The sequence below is a fragment of the Stegostoma tigrinum genome, chromosome 31 (assembly GCF_030684315.1).
Source record: "Stegostoma tigrinum isolate sSteTig4 chromosome 31, sSteTig4.hap1, whole genome shotgun sequence".
Lineage (NCBI taxonomy): Eukaryota > Metazoa > Chordata > Chondrichthyes > Orectolobiformes > Stegostomatidae > Stegostoma > Stegostoma tigrinum.
The window spans coordinates 30659365-30679672 of NC_081384.1; the positions used below are offsets into that span (position 1 = coordinate 30659365).

Sequence of the window (20308 nt, forward strand, 5' to 3'; positions counted from 1 at the left end):
CCTCCACTTGTTTGAGAAGCTAGACAAAGATTAGGGCACATGACCACGAATTTCAAAGCTATTACAGTAGTGAGGGCTTGCCACACTACTGGGGTGTGCTATCTTTCAGATAATATTCCGACAAGATGGATAAACAGCCCCTGTCTGTTTTCCTATTGAAGCTAAAGGACCTGAGAAATTAAATTGAAAACGGCAGATCATCCTGGACAATATTTATTCCTAAAGTCCAACCGCCAACATGAAAAAGGGTTATTTTTGTTATTAATTCATTGTTGTCTGTGGGAGCTCGCTGTGTGCAAATAGACCACAGAGTTTCCTAAATTGCCAACAGTGACAATATTTCATTGGGTGCAAAACTTTTCAGAATGTCAACTGATCCTGAAGGGCATTAGATAAGTGCCAATCTTTCTGTTTTATGATGTATAGGCAAGCAAACAGTATTGCCAGTCATGATGCCAGCGTCTGAAACAATCAGCATTTTGTTTCCCTTTCCTAATTAATTTTAATATTTTAAATTAAAACTCAAGGTATTAGTCAGACTGCCAAATGCCACAAATATGGCAGCCAAATGAGAATCTCTTTGCCTGACAATTGTATGTTCTCTGAGAGGATTGCCCCATTTCGATTCCTTTAACCAAACTAATTATAGAAGCTTCACAGGAATACAGTGAGTGAACCCAGATGGTGCGTGGGTGCGACAGCGAAGACTCGGGAAGTGGTTTAGGATTTATGACCAGGGCTGCTAGATGCAAAACGTTTGCACATTTGATCTGCATTGTATTTTTGATTTTGTTTTGTGGTTTTAAATTCACAATTACATGTGGAATTGAGATGGGGGTTAAAAAACAAAGGTAAAATCCAGCCGAGTTGCAGTTCACAAACAGTGTTAGTGATATTCATGATCCAGGGCTTAACTTACTTTGAAAGACATTTGACCGACATTTGACCAGAAGGCATAGAAGTAGAAGTAGGCCATTCAGCCCATCGAGTCTGGTCAACCATTTAATGAGATCACAGCTAATCTAATCCATTTTCATTTTCCTGCCACTTGCTTTGATTCCTTTACTGATTAAAACTGTCTGTCTCAACCTTGAATATACTTAATGACCCAAGTTGACACCCCCTGTGATAAAGAAATCCTTGGAGAGAAAAAGCCCTCTTCAGATGTTTTAAATGTGTGACCACTTACTCTGAGATTTCTATGTATACCCCGTCAACTTCCATAAGAACCTTGTATCTTTTTAATAAGGTGACCTTTCATTCTTCTAAACCCCAGCAGTACAGGCCCAACTTACTCAACCTCTCCTTATAAGACAGTCCCTCCAAATCTGGTATGAGTCTATGGAATCTTCCCTGGACTACCTCCAATGTATCTTTCCTTAGTAAGGGGCCCAAAAGTGTTCACAGTATTCTAGCTGTGGTCTAACTAGTCAGTTGTATATTTTCAGCAAAATCTCCCTACTTTTATACTTCATTTTCTTTGAAATAATGACCGAAATTCTACTAGCCTTGCACATTACCCACTGAACTTGAATGATAACCTTTTATGCATGAGGATTCCCAAATCCCTGTGTTCGGTAGCTTTCTGCATTTAAATAATATTCACTTTCACTGTTTTTCCTGCAAAAGTAAATATCCCCACAATTTCCCACATTATATTCCATCTGTTTTTTGTTCCCATTTGCTTAACTTTGCTGATTCTTTGTGTCATCATTAGCACTTGCCTTCCCACCTATTTTTTGTGTCATCTGCAAACTTGGCTATAAATACATTCACTTAGGGGAGGCGATGGCCTAGCGGTATTATCACCGGATTGTTAATCCAGAGACCCAGATAACATTCTGGGGACCCTTTATGGCAGATGGTGCAATTTGAATTCAATAAATATCTGGAATTAGGAATCTAATGATGACTGTGAACCCATTGTCAATTGTTGGAAAAACCCATCTGGTTCAAAAATTTCATTTAGGGAAGGAAGCTGCCTTCCTTACCTGGTCTGGCCTACGTGTGACTCCAGACCCACAGCAATGTGACTGACTCTTAACTGCCCTCTGGGCAATTTAGGGATGGGCAATAAATGCTGCCTGGTCAGCAACGCCCTCATCCCGTGAATGAATTTAAAAAACACTTTCCTCATCCAAGTCATTAATATCTTTGCAAATTTGGCCCAGTACTGAGCCCTGTCACACTCCACTAATGTACCTGTTAAAACTTGGCACAATTGTTTCTTAATCAAGTTCCTCCCTCTCAAACTGAATGTTAAATTATGGTTGCTGTTTCCTAAGGCCTCATTACACATCACCAGATCCAAATGATTCCTGGTTGACTTCACAGCATATCGTTCTAGGAAACTGTCCCAATTATGTACTATGAATTCTCTCTCATGGCTTTCCCTGCCAATCTACATTAAGATTAAAGTCACCAATAATTAATGTACTATCCCTTGATTTATTCTCTGTCCTACTGTATAGCTGCTGTCAGGGGATCTTTGGAAAACTCCTACGCCAATACCTTCTTTCTCTTTATTTCTTACCTCCAGCCATATAGATTCTGCATCATTTCTTTCATGATCATTTCTTGGTATTGTACTTATTCCATCCTGTACCACCAATGCTACTACACTACTCTTTCTTTCCTGCCTGTCCTTCAGAAAAATCACATATCTCTGAATATTTAGTTACCAGCATTGATCACTTTGTAGCAATGTTGTAGTAATGGCTATAAGCTCATTATCCATTAACTCATTTACTTTATAAAAGCGAAAAGAACTATGAATGCTGTAGTTCTGAGGAAGGATCACCAGACCCTAAACATTAACTCTGATTTTCTCTTCACAGATGCTGTCAGACTTGCTGAGCTATTCAAGCAACTCCTGTTTTTTTGCAACTCATTTACTTTGTTCTGAATACTATGTGCACTCAAGTGAAACGCCATTAAATTTGTGATTTTTATCCTCCATTGACCCTACTTAGTATTTTTCAGCATTTGCACTCTGTCCCTTCATGGCCCACTCAGGATATCATTACCCAAACAGCTGCTCTGTAATGCTGCCATATCATCTATCTTGGGACATCTACAGTCCTCTTCCTTTTGTGAGCCTACTATCCACCTCTCCTAGTTAATTTCTATAATTTCTTTAAAGAGAAAATAAATTTTGGCCACTCATATTATATCTCTCTGTAACTTGCTATGCCCTAAGGAGAACAATTTTACAAACATACAAATCAGGAACAGTAGGCAGCTCAGAGGAATGGGAGTAGGTCACTCGACCCTACTCCACCATTCAATAAGATTGTGCCCGATCTGATTAATTCACATTCCTGCTTGCCCTTAAACAACCAGCCCTTGTTGATCAATAATCAATCTGCCTCTGTCTTGAAAATATTCAAAGACTCTGTTTCCTATAATTGGTCAGGAATAGAGTGCCAGAGACTGCCTGATAATAAAATTCCTCTGATCAGCATTCGAAATGGGTGATTCCTAATTTTTAAAACAATAAATGATTTGTAAGCAGGTTTGGGACGAAAAAAAAACTTAGGAAGGTCATGATTTGATCATCAAAATCTGGAGTTTGCCAGGCAACGGTTGTAGAGAAAGAGAGAGAGAGCGAGAAACCTCATCTCTCCATGTAAATTATGTTTCTCATTCCTTGCACAATTGTCAATGTTGAGTAAACTGCAAATATATTACTGGGATGGCTGCATTAGATGAATGAATCAGTGGATGAACTTGACATGGTCTAATTGACCTCAGTGCCTTGGCATCAGGAACAGGGGAATCAGCCAAGATTCAATATAAAGGCGGCCTTGGAAAATACAATTCTTGCAAATAATAATAATTCTGTTCTGAATAAATGCCTGGACAGGATTATCTATACAGTCTCTCAAGTGGGATTACAATATCACATTCTCAGCAGCTTTTACAGATACTGTTTAAATGTTTCTGACATATTATTAGTCACTCACACAGGCTGAGAGGCTTGGGTTTTGCCCCAGATTCCTGTTGAAATCCCTCTTCCACAGTTGGCTTGCGTGAACCACACAGCTGCAGAAATAAATATGATTCCGTTGTTGCAAAATGCAGGTCATAAGCTGTGTAAAACCTTGGCAGGATCTGGCTTTAGGTGTTGCTTTGATTTGGAGGAATGTTTCTTTTTTTGAGAATGATAATGAAGATGCGAACACTATGCTTAGAGCAGAGAATCACCTACCGTGGACAATTTGACTGGGTTTGTTTTCTTAATTCCTTCGTGGGATGTGGGTGTCACTAGTAATGCCAGCATTTATTGCCATCTTTGCCCCTCAACTAAGTGGTTTGCCAGAGGCCTTTCAGAAGGCAGTTAAAAGTCAACCATATTGCTGAGAGTCTGAAATCAAATATAAGCCAGACCCAGTAATGATGGCTAATTTCCTCAAACTAATGAGGGTTTCATGTTCACCATGACTGAAGCTAGCTTTCAAACCAGCTTTTACACTTTGGATTTAAATCCAGTCAGCTGCTGTGATGCCCATGGATTACTCGCCCAGGACTGTTACCACTTCCGGTACTGTCACCACCCCCCACCTTCACTTCACAACACACACCCTCACTCCAGGACTCAGTGTACGGCTGGCACTATGTTTATTTTGTCAACTCAGGTTTTCAAAAAATGTTTCAGTTGAAGGAAGTTAAATAGAAGAGTTCCAGACTTGACAACATTGAAGTCTTCATTATGGCAGTACACTGTGCATTTAGTGGGAAAAATATGATACATATGGTAGAATTACTTTCTATAAATAGTTTCTTGGCAAGCTAAGGCGTCTACTATACTGTATATATCCTACATAACCTCATGATTAATGTTCCACAGTGTAGTAAAGTGCAAATACTTCAGGCAGGCTAGAGCTATCTGTAAAAAAATAAACAAGGGATATAAAACTATTTCTAGATGCAGTGCAGTTTTACTAATCTTCCCCCATCCTCACAACCCTTAGATTAATACTATTAGCTTTTGGTTAACTGGTGAAGCATAAATGGTAATGATGAGGAAATTAGAAGGGAGATGTAAAATCAACAGGAATTTTCCACCCAAAGGATATTAGAGGATGACATAAGTAGGCGGTACAGATGGGTTCAAGACGTGATTTTCTTTCTGGATAAAGAAAGAATGAAGGGATATTGGCTGCATTAGATTAATGAATCAGTGGATGAACTTGACATGGTCTAATTTGATGGGATTCTTCCGTCTAAAACAATGTTTATATTCCCAGATAGTCCTTGTGTGCTAACATAAAACTCTGATGTTCACCTTCCCGCATTAATAATAAACAAGGGCACAAAGATTATTTTCAAAAGTTGGAATTGAATAATTTGTGTCGTCTTTGGTTATACTACCTTTATTTTGAAGTTATTACCGTGTAACTGCAAATTTTACTGTTTGTTTCCAGCTGCAGTAAACCCCTCAAGATTTGGAGATATCACAACCTACCACACCATATTTCTGCTCACCATTCTTGGAGCCATGGCTCTGTTAGTTCTGGTTCTTCTGTGCTTGCTGCTCTATTACTGCAGGTAAACCTGTGTTTTTTTTTGTTCCCTTCGCTGTCTGTTTAATAGTTTTCTTCTCCCTTTTATCCCTGCATCCGCGTTATTCCCCAATTGAAGGACAGGATTCAGCTAACTGACTGAGGGTAGAGCAAGTTAGGGTGGCACAGTGGCTAAGTGGTTAGCTCTGCTGCCTTGCAGTACTAGGGACCTGGGTTCAATTCTAGCTTCAGACGACTGTCTGAGAGGAGTTTGCACATTGTCCCCGTATCTATATGGGTTTCCTCCCACAGTCTCAATTCAAAGTTGTGCAGGGTAGGTAGATTGGCCATGGGAAATGTGGGGTTAGAGGGATAGGGTGGGGAATCGGCGTGGACCTGATGGGCTAAATGGCCTGTTTCCACAATGTAGGGATTCCATTAATTGTCACTTATCAAATTAACTATTACTTTTCACAAGAAACTACGCTGCAACCCTGTGATGATTTGCAAACTATTTATTTAAATACAATGAGGAAATAGGAGAAGCAAATGGAACGATAGCCTTTATTTCAAAGGGAGCAGACTGCAAAAAATAGGTGGTTTTGCTAAAACTAATTAAGGAACTAGCTGAAATACTGTAAGCAGTTTTGGGCTCCTTATCTGAAGAATATATATACTGACATTGGAGACAGTCCAGAGATGGTTCAATATGAGGAGAGGTTGAGTAAATTGTGGACCTTTACTCATTGGACTGTAGAAGAATGAGAGGCAACCTTACAATGCTTAGGGTAGTTTGTAGGGTTGATGCAGAAATCTCCCATTGTGGGAGATTCTAGAATCAGAAAATATAGCCTCAGAATAAGGGGTTGCATATTTAAAACAGAGATTAGGAGAAATTTCTTCTGACCGAATTTTTTTTATCCAAATTAAAATAGGTATAAATTAAATCAGAAATAACGGGAACTGCAGATGCTGGAGAATCCAAGATAACAGTGTGTGAAGCTGGATGAGCACAGCAGCCCAAGCAGCATCTCAGGAGCACAAAAGCTGACGTTTCGGGCCTAGACCCTTCATCAGAGACCTCTCTGATGAAGGGTCTAGGCCCAAAACGTCAGATTTTGTGCTCCTGAGATGCTGCTTGGCCTGCTGTGTTCATCCAGCTTCACACTTTGTTATCAGTATAAATTAAGTTGGCAGACAAATTATGGTCAATATATATTTTAAATTACGGGATAGAATGAAGCTGGATTTCTCAGATTTATAGCACCACTGTCTAACACCCAGTCCTTCAACTGTCTGAGAATCCTCTAATATAATTCCAGCCCATTTCCTTGGGCTAGACTTTCATCCCCAAAGCAAAGTTGGGAAATTTCCCAATTCCGTTTGCCCACCTCAGGAAAATTGGCCCACCTGGATGTGCTTTCACCATGCTAGGGAATGGGTGACAGCTACATTTGGGCAAACCCGACCCTGAACAGTGTTCACAGGAAGTAACAGGGCTGCAGAGTGCCAAGAGATAACACAGTGAGGAGCTGGATGAACACAGCAGGCCAGGCAGCATCAGAGGAGCAGGAAACTCTTCAGAAATCAGCTATTCTTACTATCTCTGAGAGAGTGCCAAGAGAGTCTGTGTTTAAAAGGCCCACCTCAGTTCTGGCAATCAAGTTCCAGTTAATAACAGAAGGAAAAGGCTCTCCAGCCCTCATCCTCCCCATTTTGCTAGGCCTAGGAGAGAAAATCCCCGATGAAATTTAACGAAACCATCAGCCCAGAATAAAAATCTTAGGAATTAGCCCCTTGATTGTTCTCTCCCAGGAGACAAAGAAGCTGGCAGGATAAGTTGATTAATGGTTTCAGATAATGAAGCAAATCACCAGGATAAATAGGGAATCCACAACAAGGAGACAGATTTTAAAATCAGTTTAAAGCAATCACAATGAATTTTTTCACCCAGAGAAATACAAAGTGCACCCTAGAAGCTTTTAAGATACAGAATTAATTGATTTGTTTAAAAGTAGACAGTTACTTGAGTAAAATTATGGAGGAAAAGGAATGGGCCATTGAAATTGAAGAAATTAAAATGGCACACGAGGCTCTCATGACTTAATTCAGATCTTACTTTCGGAACTTTCTTTAACCCTTGAGCACCATTCATACATCATTTTGAATTTCTCAGTGTAAAATTTTACAATGATCATAAATGTTATGGATCTATAAAACTTACATTTCCTGGGCATTATTTACCTGTCAATCGCCTTTTTCAAAGCGATTTGGGCTGGATTTCTAGGCTCCATTGAGGGTGAATATGGAAGAAGGAGGAGACATCAATTCACAGTTCTCACTAGCTCCTGCCAGAGGCAAGGCTTCAAGACCCTCCCTGTCTGCCTGAACTCAGCTGCAGCCATAGTCCTGCCAATGGAGGGATTACCCCTACGAAACTTAGCTACTGTTTTATTTTAATGTTTCAAAGATTTGAGAAAGGGAACTTCCATCTTGGACTTCTCCCCATTTGCTTGAAAAGGCCATTATCTCAGTGCTAAAAGCCCAACATATTGTTCCACTCTGACCCCTCTTTTTAAAGAATGTATGTACAACTAAAGCATTTTTCCTTTCAGTACCCAAACTCTGAAATACGTGGCATGTAAATAGGTATTTCAAGTCGATTACATGTCCTCCTACTAAAGTCGTTCAAAACTGCCTTGTTTTTATTAAGTTCAGACACAGCACATCAAAAACAGAGAATGCTCTGAGGATTGCAGGCATTGGGTTCAGAACGTGGTTCTCTATGCTGGTAGCTGAGGCCCCATCTGCTGGAAACCAGTGCTCACTACAGCATAAGGGATTGAACAATAAATGCACTCTCAAAACAGTGATTTTGTGAATCCAAGATAATAAAATGTGAGGCTGGATGAACACAGCAGGCCAAGCAGCATCTCAGGAGCACAAAAACTGACATTTCGGGCCTAGACCCTTCATCAGAGAGGGAGATGGGGAGAGAGAACTGGAATAAATAGGGAAAGAGGGGGAGGCGGACCGAAGATGGAGAGTAAAGAAGACAGGTGGAGAGAGTATAGGTGGGGAGGTAGGGAGGGGATAGGTCAGTCCAGGGAAGACGGACAGGTCAAGGAGGTGGGATGAGGTTAGTAGGTAAATGAGGGTGCGGCTTGGGGTGGGAGGAAGGGATGGGTGAGAGGAAGAACCGGTTAGGGAGGCAGAGACAGGTTGGACTGGTTTTGGGATGCAGTGGGTGGGGGGGAAGAGCTGGGCTGGTTGTGTGGTGCAGTGGGGGGGGAGGGGACGAACTGGGCTGGTTTAGGGATGCAGTAGGGGAAGGGGAGATTTTGAAACTGGTGAAGTCCACATTGATACCATTAGGCTGCAGGGTTCCCAGGCGGAATATGAGTTGCTGTTCCTGCAACCTTCGGGTGGCATCATTGTGGCAGTGCAGGAGGCCCATGATGGACATGTCATCTAAAGAATGGGAGGGGGAGTGGAAATGGTTTGCGACTGGGAGGTGCAGTTGTTTGTTGCGAACTGAGCGGAGGTGTTCTGCAAAGCGGTCTCCAAGCCTCCGCTTGGTTTCCCCAATGTAGAGGAAGCCGCACCGGGTACAGTGGATGCAGTATACCACATTGGCAGATGTGCAGGTGAACCTCTGCTTAATGTGGAATGTCATCTTGGGGCCTGGGATAGGGGTGAGGGAGGTGTGGGGGCAAGTGTAGAATTTCCTGCGGTTGCAGGGGAAGATGCCGGGTGTGGTGGGGTTGGAGGGCAGTGTGGAGCGAACAAGGGAGTCACGGAGAGAGTGGTCTCTCCGGAAAGCAGACAGGGGTGGGGATGGAAAAATGTCTTGGGTGGTGGGGTCGGATTGTAAATGGCGAAAGTGTCGGAGAATGATGCGTTGTATCCAGAGGTTGGTAGGGCGGTGTGTGAGAACGAGGGGGATCCTCTTCGGGCGGTTGTGGCGGGGGCGGGGTGTGAGGGATGTGTTGCGGGAAATGCGGGAGACGCGGTCAAGGGCGTTCTCGATCACTGTGGGGGGAAAGTTGCGGTCCTTAAAGAACTTGGACATCTGGGATGTGCAGGAGTGGAATGTCTTATCGTGGGAGCAGATGCGGCGGAGGCGGAGGAATTGGGAATAGGGGTTGGAATTTTTGCAGGAGGGTGGGTGGGAGGAGGTGTATTCTAGGTAGCTGTGGGAGTCGGTGGGCTTGAAATGGACATCAGTTACAAGCTGGTTGCCTGAGATGGAGACTGAGAGGTCCAAGAACCCTGCAGCCTAATGGTATCAATGTGGACTTCACCAGTTTCAAAATCTCCCCTTCCCCTACTGCATCCCTAAACCAGCCCAGTTCGTCCCCTCCCGCCACTGCACCACACAACCAGCCCAGCTCTTCCCCCCCACCCACTGCATCCCAAAACCAGTCCAACCTGTCTCTGCCTCCCTAACCGGTTCTTCCTCTCACCCATCCCTTCCTCCCACCCCAAGCCGCACCCCCATCTACCTACTAACCTCATCCCACCTCCTTGACCTGTCCGTCTTCCCTGGACTGACCTATCCCCTCCCTACCTCCCCACCTATACTCTCTCCACCTATCTTCTTTACTCTCCATCTTCGGTCCGCCTCCCCCTCTCTCCCTATTTATTCCAGTTCCCTCTCCCCATCCCCCTCTCTGATGAAGGGTCCAGGCCCGAAACGTCAGCTTTTGTGCTCCTGAGATGCTGCTTGGCCTGCTGTGTTCATCCAGCCTCACATTTTATTATCTTGGAATTCTCCAGCATCTGCAGTTCCCATTATCTCCGATACTATTTTGTGAATCCACATTGCTTACAGCTTTTCCACTTCTATTTTCAGTAGTGTCTCCTAAATTTTTTTTTAGAAAATGGAACTTTTAAAATTGTAATTGAAATCATGCAGTCACTTAAGATGCAATAAAACAACAGTGGACGCTGGAGATTTGAAACAAACAAAAACAGAAATTGCTGGAGAAACTCAACGGGTCTAGCATATTCTGTGGAGAGAAAATAGGGTTAACATTTCTAAGTCCAGTAACCCTTCCTTTCAATTCCTCAGAAGATATAGGTATATTTTGAAATTTTCAAACACGTTATATTTTAAATATTCACATATTTAAACAAAATTAAGTTTTACATGGAATTATCAGTTACAATGCCATCTCATTTTGTGGAATCCAACATCTGTGTTACAAGTCTATCACTGTAAAATTTTCAGTAATGTGGTCTTGTGTTTTAAATTGCTGTATTTGAAATGCAGCCTGTGCCTGCAGTATATCTGAAAGTACTTATCATGTCCTGTCATTTTAATGTAGATGTGATGATTTTTAAGCCTGTAGTAGATTTATTAATGGAATTTTTATTCAACAGGAGAAGATGTCTAAAACCACGCCAACAGCACAGAAAATTACAGATTGCTTCCACTTTAGACAGCTCCAAGAAGGACCAAGCCACCTCCATGTCTCACATTAATTTGATCAGCACCAGCCACTTGGAATCAGTGTCCTCAAATGGGGATATGGATGTCCACACACCCATCCTGAAATCTGCCTTCAGTACATCGCGAGAGTTTGAGAATTCCCGAGAGGAGTTCTTCAAGCAGCTTCCATACAGGGACTCCAGCCAAAAGATGAGGCACATCAGCAAGGCATCCACTGACACTTTGGCCCATCGAGGAAATTCCAAAGACGACTACCACAGGACAGTAGAGAGCTTTCCATTAAAAGTTGCAAGGTCCATGGATGCTTCTGGAGAGTTGGAACCCCCTTTAATGGACGACTACAGACGAAGCTATAGCTCAATGGTTGCCCAACAACCGATGGATGAAAAAGGCAGAGAAGGTCACACGCGACGCATTTTGGCTGAAAGCAAACTTTGTGCAAATGATCCACCCTCACCTCCACCATTACCACCACCTTTTGAATCCCTCATTGGCCACAAAATGGATAATAAACCCTCAGAGTACATGATGTCCCAGTCTGTGGATCACTTGGCTAGGCCCACAACACTGTCCCAGCCAGGCCAACTCATCTTCTGCGGTTCTATTGATCACATGAAGGACAACATGTACAGAAACGTAATGCCTACTTTAGTCATACCTGCCCATTATATGGGATTAACTTCCGATTATCCTTGCATGGATCAGTCCGCAGCTGTAGCATCAGAACAGTTAGAGATGAAAGGGGCTCAAGTGGGAGGGTCCATGTCCCACCAGCACGGCCCTCAACAGTATCAGAATCAGCAAGTGCAACAACCGACCCCCCCATCTGATGACGGAGAAGGCAAAGGATGGGGCCCTCACTCCTCTTCCATGAGTGGCCCAATGGCCGTATTACTGAATGAGTCAGCAATGGCGCAGATGAATGGAGAACTGCAAGCACTCACTGAAAAGAAGTTCCTGGAGTTGGGGGTAAAGCCTCAACATCCCAGAGCCTGGTTCGTCTCTTTGGATGGGCGATCCAACGCTCATGTCCGGCACTCTTACATTGATTTACAGACAGGAGAAAGGATCGGAAGTAATGATGCCAGCTTAGACTCTGGCGTCGACGTGAACGAGACCAAGCCCGGCAAAAAAGCGAAGGAAGATCGCGAGCGGCCAGCTCCTGGAAGCATGGCCTATGGTAAGCTGACTTACATGGATGATACCGAGCAGAGCAGCAGCGAAAGCAGAACGGCTGTCTGTTCTCCAGAGGACAACTCCCTCACCCCTTTGCTTGAAGAGACTTCTGAACACAGGGAACCACTTCATCGGCAGGATCGCAGCAGAGGTAACAGCATGAGGAGCAGTACTAGCGAGATTCACAGGGATTCGACCACTAGCCCAGAGGAAGAAATGCAAGACCACTCTGAAGGGGCAGATGACCAAGGTGAGAATAAAAAGAGTCCTTGGCAAAAAAGGGAGGAGAGACCTTTGATGGTTTTTAACTTGAAGTGAACTGTGGACCTACTTTGCCAAGACCTTGAATAAAATCCTCAAGCGTCTGAAAATGCATCAGCAACCCAACAGAAAATTTGAGCACAAACAAATGAACTGACCAAGTCTGAAGCAACAATCTCCGGTGGCCTCAAGAGGGAATCTAGACCAAGGAACAGTCGAAAGCAACAATCTACTTCTCCTAGAATTTGTGCTTTTGTTTTTACAAAGTTGAAGAAATTTTTGAGAGAGCAAGAGAAAACAATCTCCAGTGACAAAACTGCAAGTCTTCTGTAAGGGCAGTTGGAACATGCGTTAATGTTGTCTTTTAATACTGAGTTTTTGTAAAGAGAAAATGCCAGTGTGGTATCAGCCCACACAATAAACTCAGTAACTGTTTTTCCTGAGGAAGATGAAGACACTATATAAAGGTTAGGTCCTTTTGTTACTTTAATTGGAACAACCCTACCAAATGAAGCATTTTCTTGCTTGAGGAGCAGTAGTTTTACATGTCACAACTTTTTTGAATAGGAGTTTTTTTTTTGGAAGGTACTTTGTTTCTTTTTCCTTATGTATTATACTTTCCCTAACTTGACCTGAAACCAATCCCAGTAGCAGACCATATAGACCTGGTCCAGTACTCTCCAAGTGCCTTCTTTATGTCTAAGTTGTGCAGAAAGGAGGGAAAGAAACACTTGAGCTAATGTAAGATGACAGGCTATGACAAAGAGCCTAAAATTAGGAAGTTGGAATTTATACATATTTTATAAATGTGACATTCAATATGTGCAGAAACAGTTTTTCTAAAAAAAAGCTGTAGCCCGGTTACAAGTTACCACGGCGATTTTTGTTAGCTTGCAGCCAACCTGCCAGGTAAGAGAAATAGTCACAGGTACAGTTAACTCAATTGCTGTTTTATATTTAAATGTATTGGTTACGTCATGATGAATTAATATATGTGAGAGAAATGACGAGTAGCCTGCTGCCTGTAGAAATTACCTGGCACTTGAATGATGGATTAGTGTGATTTCTTGTGTAAATCATCTAATATACATAATGACTCCTTTAGATTGCTTCAGAATCAAAGTACCCATTGAGCACATTATCCATGCACTTGTTACCAAGGGTATGTATTTCATTGTGTAAAGTGTAAGAAGGCCTAACTTACTTATTTGAACAGTGGGCTGCATTTTCAAATCTTCTGCCTAAAGATTAGGAAGTAATCTTACTCACATGAAAACAGTTTGCAGTAGCAAGGGGACGTCAATGTTCAGTGGGCCTAAAGAGAGGCAGCTCTGAATGCTGGCGGTGGGGCCATGTCTCGTGAGGACAACGGGCTTGTACCTGCCATTTTATCGAGCTGTCGAGACGAGATTAATAACTGTTAACTACCAGCGGCAATGTCCTAAGTCCAACTGGGATAAGGCCCCTCCACCAGGGAATCATAAGTTTAGCCCAAGCCACTGCTCCCTCACTCCAATTCACAACCATAGTCAAGGACTGCAAAGATGACCAGGCACAGCAATGCCCCAATGTGAGATAAAAGGTTTCCTCATTCAATATCTTGTCAATCTATGTTAAATAAATATCTTCATTAAAAAATTAATTTGTTGAAATAAAATCAAAATGAAATGAATGTTAAGATAGTTCTATTACAGTTAATTCCGTGCAGTTCATTGAACAACACAAACACTATACCTTATTGATATATATGTAAAAAAGCATTTAATTTGGGACCTCCAATGATTATTCACTCATGAGACCTTACAGATACAAATAAACAGGACAGAGTTGGATAACTGCAGCTTCAAAAACCAGTAAAAATGTCCAATACTGTCCAGGACTCCATCCACCACCTTCAACATTCACTCCTTCAGTACAGAAACACAGCACACACAGCTATGACAAGATCCACTGCATAGCTCCTTCAGCAGTACCATCTAAACCTGTGACCTCTCCCATCTCGAACGACAAATGTAGCAAATACATCAGAACAGTATGATCTGTTAGTTTTCCTCCAAGTTACACACCACCCTGAATTGCACTGGTCTTTCAGTGTTGCTGGGTCAAAATCCAGAAATTCCTTTCCTAACAATGGTGTAAAGTCCCTATGTTTCTAAGGAATGCAGCTGATTGAGAAGACATCTTTTTCAGGGCAATTAGGGATGGGAAAATAAATGCTGACCTAGCCAATAATGACCAAATCTCAGAAGCAAATTTAAAACAAAGTTGCAGAGATTGTATTTGACACGTTTTGTACATGAAAAAGTGTGACAATACAGTATATAAGTATTCATTGCCTTTTCACCTGATAGACTTACACTTAGGTTCAAACCCCAGTCTAGTTGAGTGGCATGAAAGGCTTCCTTAGCTACCAATTGAAAGGAGCCCTGGAAATATTTACCTGCAAATTGAAAGTTGCTGCGTCATTGTACAAGACCCGTTGTTATTGGGGTCAAATCCCCATGCAAGGTCCTAAGATGATTGGATGGAAATTATTTGGAGTTTAGCCTCATTGTTGAGACTAAATACAGGGATTACTTTATCTCACCATGCTATACTTGTCCAAGTATGAAGATGGTCGTGCAAGAAGACGGGTGTGATATTCCAGTTCTCATCTTTGATATTGCTAGGTTCAAGGAGGTATAGAACTATCAGATATTGCATGGCATCTGAAATGGAATTAATCACTTTATGGTATCTAGTTTAAAAAGAGTATCATCACTGTATTGGACAAATGAGAATATTACCACTTTACCAATTCATATGCAAAGCTTTTATATCTTTCTTTTGAAATGAACATTCCTAAGTGCACACTGAATTGTTGGCCAAGAATAGACATACAGCCATACCATAATCGGTTCCAGCAGGCTCTTGAGTAATTGAATAATCCAAAGTAAGCAGTATGTGTCCTTGCATTGACAAAAATATAAAAAGCTGAAGGCTGGAATTTAAATGTTGAATTCAGGTATTCAGAAAGCATCCAGGACCCACACTGATTACTTGTCTAGAATTATCAAGGAAATTTAAATGGAGCTTAAAACAATTAAAAATTGGGTTTGATGTAGAATGAGAGCAACCTGCTTCTTAATTCATACGGAAATAGGTTTCCAGTTGGAGGCTAACCTACAGCAGATTCACCTCTTCTGTTGACATTACAAACAATCAGAAAATGTCTTTTCACTATTTGCAATCGCTTCAATTTGTGATGTGCTCAGCAACAAACAATGAATGATCAGTAATAAATTGACCCTCTTCGAGTCAAAGATCTAATCAACGGGAGCATGGCACATGGAATCAGCCAGTTAGTTTTATAACCCTATCTCAAACCTGTGTATCCACATGGTGAGTCTAGCACAACATGATCATCTTAAAAACTAGAGTAGATCAAAAGTATATTAAGGAATGTTTTATTTTATTCTGTTTAAAAAGCATGTTAAAAGTGAGGGGGCAATCTTTCCTGTTGATGCACATATGAAGCTATGTAATTTTAGGCTCAAAATAAGTGCTACTTTAAGGGTTATTGGGATTGTTATTGTGGACCTGTTGCTTTTTTTTAGACCTCATAAGCAGTTGTCTTGTGCCATCATTTTACATCTCCTTTTGCAAAGTTCATGTCATTGAATTGTTTCCAATGCTGTGCCACAATTGAGGTAAGATGAATGACCTGGACTGTTTTTGCTGAACGTATTGTACGTATGGCTACCTTTTAAACTGATTATTAGTGCTAGTGACTTGGTGTCTTTTGTTTAACTGTTGGCCACGGTTTTTTTAAACAAGGTGGTCTTAAACAGAGGTGTGTGCTTGGTATCCGATTTGCTCTTTTCAAAAGAAAACATGGTCAAAATTCTGTGCAATCTTTTTTGCTTGTTCCTAAAGTTGTTAATACAAAGCTTATTAAAAATGTTTGAGAAATGAATCCAGCTTCTCTTCATTGTTGAACAACTTATTGAACTGGTGTTAAAATGTACTGCCTGCAAAATTATGTTTATGAATCGACACAATACTAACATTTCTTATGGCCAAACCCTCCCCAACTCCAAACAGATCTAAGGAGTGCAGCTCCCAAAAGCTGTGGTTACTGATTTTCACTGAATTAGTCAGCCTGTACCAGCAGAGAAAAAAACTATTTCAGAGGCCCAAGTCAAGATGCAGTAGTTTTCAGTGGGCAATTAACAATTCTACCTCCCACCACTGTACCCATTCTCCTTATTCTCAAAATAAGGTCTTACTTTAAGGTGAGGGATATTAGGAGCAAAGAGACCACTTTATATTTCAGATTCCTCTGGTCAGGTGACTATGACAACTGCAAAGCAAATAAAGGTGCTTTCCTGCTGTTCCTAAACCAATAATTGCAGTGTGCTTCTTGCAGATTTCACAGCAATGAACATTGAATCTTTAATGTCTTTCTGTTATCCAAGACGTATTAAAGGAGACAGAGCGAAGATGAAGTACTTACAAATTTGCCACATTCTTATTGAAAGGCAGATAAGGCTACAGGTGCTGAATGGCCCCTTCCTGTTCTTATGTTCATATGTGGACATGCCTGTGTTGGACTAGGGAGGACAAAGTCATAAGTCAAATGATGCCCAAGGTCACAATTGAGGCTGTCTCCATGCATGTTAAACTTAGCTATCAGTCTCTGCTCGGCGATTCTGTGTTGTTGTGTATCTCCAAGGCTGCCTTGGAGGAGCATACCCGGAGATTAGAACCTGAATGTCCCTGACGCTGAAGTGTTCCCTGACTGGAAGGGAACATTCCTGTCTGGTGATTGTTATGCAGTGTCCATTCATCAGTTGTCATAGCATCTGCATGGTCTTGCCAATATACTATGCCTTAGCACATCCTTGCCTGCAGTGTATGAGATGGACAACATTGGCTAACTGACATGAATATCTGCCTTGTGCAAGATGGGTGGTGCTCCCATGTGTGATGGTAGTGTCCATGTCAAAGATCCGACATGTCTTGCAGAGGTTACCGCGACAGGGTTGTGTGGTGTTGTGGTTAATAAAGAACTCCTCAATCCCAGTTCTGACATGCCACGGTGAAAAACCACAACAACCTCCTTAGAAAACAGGCAAGGAAATGACCGATAGAGTACCCTTCATTGTCCAGTACTTCCCTGGGGAGTGGAGAAACTACGCCATGTTCTTCGCAGCCTTCAACATGTCATTGATGACAACAGGCATCTCACGAAGATCGTCCCCGTGCCTCCACTTCTCGCCTTCAAACAAACACCAAACCTTAAACAGACCATAGTTTGCAGCAAACTATCCAGCCTTCAGGGCAATATTGACCACTACCCTGTCATGGCAACCTCTGCAAGACATGCCAAATCATTGGCATGGATACTACCATCACACATGGGTACATCATCCATCATGTATACAGCAGATACTCATGTGACTCTGCCAACGTTGTCTATCTCGTACTCTGCAGGGAAGGGTGTGCTGAGGCATGGTATATTGGCGAGACCATGCAGACACTATGACAATGGATGAATGGACACCACGCAACAGTTGCCAAACAGGGATGATCCCTACCAGTCAGGCAACACTTAAGTGGTCAAGGAGATTCAGCATCTGATCTTTGGGTTAGCGACCTCAAGGTGGACTTCAAGATGCACAACAATGTAGCATTGCCAAGCAGAAACCGATAGCCAAGTTCCATACCCATCAAGACAGCCTCAATCTTAACCTTGGGTTCATGCCACACTATATATGATCCTGCCACATTGTTCTGTATCTATAAAATCTTCTTTGCTGTCCTGTTTTGTCACCATCACCTTGTTATAATCGCTAACTTAATTAATTTGTACGGTTTTGGATTACTTATTACTTTGGTCAGACCCTCAGCATGAGACTCTTATCCCTATCATATTATTCCAGTCATTTGGTTTGTCTCCAGCACCACCTTATTTTTAAATTTTTTTTGTACTTATCTTTCTACATCATTTAATCGGATCACAGGTCATCCCTTTGCTCATTATTCAGCTGGTGGCACTCTATTTACACTATCTAACACTTCAGATCACCTGCAGGGAATTGCTCAACCCTCCACTCGCACCATTCGTATGAGCTTTTGCACTCTCTGCCCATAAATTCTGTGTTCTGTGTGCTTGTCATTCCATCTGAAGGGCTTTGCTCTGAAATCTTGTGCTTTCAAATAAACCTGTTGGACTATAACTTCTGGACCTCTGACTGATATTCGTAACCATTCTTTCACTTATTCTGAACAAGTATGCCAAATGGTGCTAAGCTATAGGCAGTTTTGTGGTGCGGGCTTTCCGCTAGGTGTAAAATTAAGATTACACACACTCATAGGGTCTTTGCAGCCAATGAACAGAACAGCCTTGACAGACGCTAAAAAAGATCATTGTCTAACCTAAAACTGCACCCAGTTTCTGCACCTTCTTCCAACCACTAATTCTCTTTGAGAAAGAATCCATTAGATGCCATAAAAGCAGGCACGCCCTATGGAGAAAAATGGACATATTTCCATAATCTAGAGAATAGAGCATTAACTCAGATTTACAACACTCCGAGATAATGGGAATTGCAGATGCTGGAGAATTCTAAGATAATAAAATGTGAGGCTGGATGAACACAGCAGGCCAAGCAGCATCTCAGGAGCACAAAAGCTGACGTTTCGGGCCTAGACCCTTCATCAGAGAGGGGGATGGGGAGAGGGAACTGGAATAAATAGGGAGAGAGGGGGAGGCGGACCGAAGATGGAGAGTAAAGAAGATAGGTGGAGAGAGTATAGGTAGGGAGGGGATAGGTCAGTCCAGGGAAGATGGACAGGTCAAGGAGGTGGGATGAGGTTAGTAGGTAGCTGGGGGTGCGGCTTGGGGTGGGAGGAAGGGATGGGTGAGAGGAAGAACCGGTTAGGGAGGCAGAGACAGGTTGGACTGGTTTTGGGATGCAGTGGGTGGGGGGAAGAGCTGGGCTGGTTGTGTGGTGCAGTGGGGGGAGGGGACGAACTAGGCCGGTTTAGGGATGCAGTAGGGGAAGCACCTCCCAGTCGCAAACCATTTCCACTCCCCCTCCCATTTTCTAGATGACATGTCCATCATCGGCCTCCTGCACTGCCACAATGATGCCACCCGAAGGTTGCAGGAACAGCAACTCATATTCTGCCTGGGAACCCTGCAGCCATATGGTATCAATGTGGACTTCACCAGTTTCAAAATCTCCCCTTCCCCAACTGCATCCCTAAACCAGCCCAGTTCGTCCCCTCCCCCCACTGCACCACACAACCAGCCCAGCTCTTCCCCCCCACCCGCTGCATCCCAAAACCAGTCCAACCTGTCTCTGCCTCCCTAACCAGTTCTTCCTCTCACCCATCCCTTCCTCGCACCCCCAGCTACCTACTAACCTCATCCCACCTCCTTGACCTGTCCGTCTTCCCTGGACTGACCTATCCCCTCCCTACCTCCCCACCTATACTCTCTCCACCTATCTTCTTTACTCTCCATCTTCGGTCCGCCTCCCCCTCTCTCCCTATTTATTCCAGTTCCCTCTCCCCATCCCCCTCTCTGATGAAGGGTCTAGGCCCGAAACGTCAGCTTTTGTGCTCCTGAGATGCTGCTTGGCCTGTTGTGTTCATCCAACCTCACATTTTATTATCTTTACAACACTCCGACCCAGTTTAGTACCAGGGACTTTCTGCCATTTGAATTCAAAATCTTTTCTTCACTTACTACTTCAATTTTATCTCAATGTAACATCGGTCAGCAGTTATAAAAATAAGACTCCTTAATCTCTCAGTAAAGGGGAGACAGGTCATTCATATCAGTGTTGTTACCCAGATCATTCTAAATAATATAAAACAACATTTACTTAAAAAGTGCATAGTTCAATATTTGTACGTTGCT

General features: G+C 42.5%; 1 protein-coding gene across 1 annotated transcript in view; it reads left to right on the forward strand.

Moving 5' to 3' along the window:
• The window catches only part of fam171a2a (family with sequence similarity 171 member A2a), a 289534-nt gene extending 273183 nt beyond the window's left edge, over positions 1 to 16351 (forward strand). Inside the window, exons 7-8 of the mRNA XM_059638668.1 lie at positions 5427 to 5550; positions 10890 to 16351. Coding sequence (XP_059494651.1) covers positions 5427 to 5550; positions 10890 to 12453 — 1688 coding nt within the window. The 3' untranslated portion in view covers positions 12454 to 16351. The remainder of the gene's footprint in view (positions 1 to 5426; positions 5551 to 10889) is intronic.
• The last annotated feature ends 3957 nt before the right edge of the window (positions 16352 to 20308 follow it).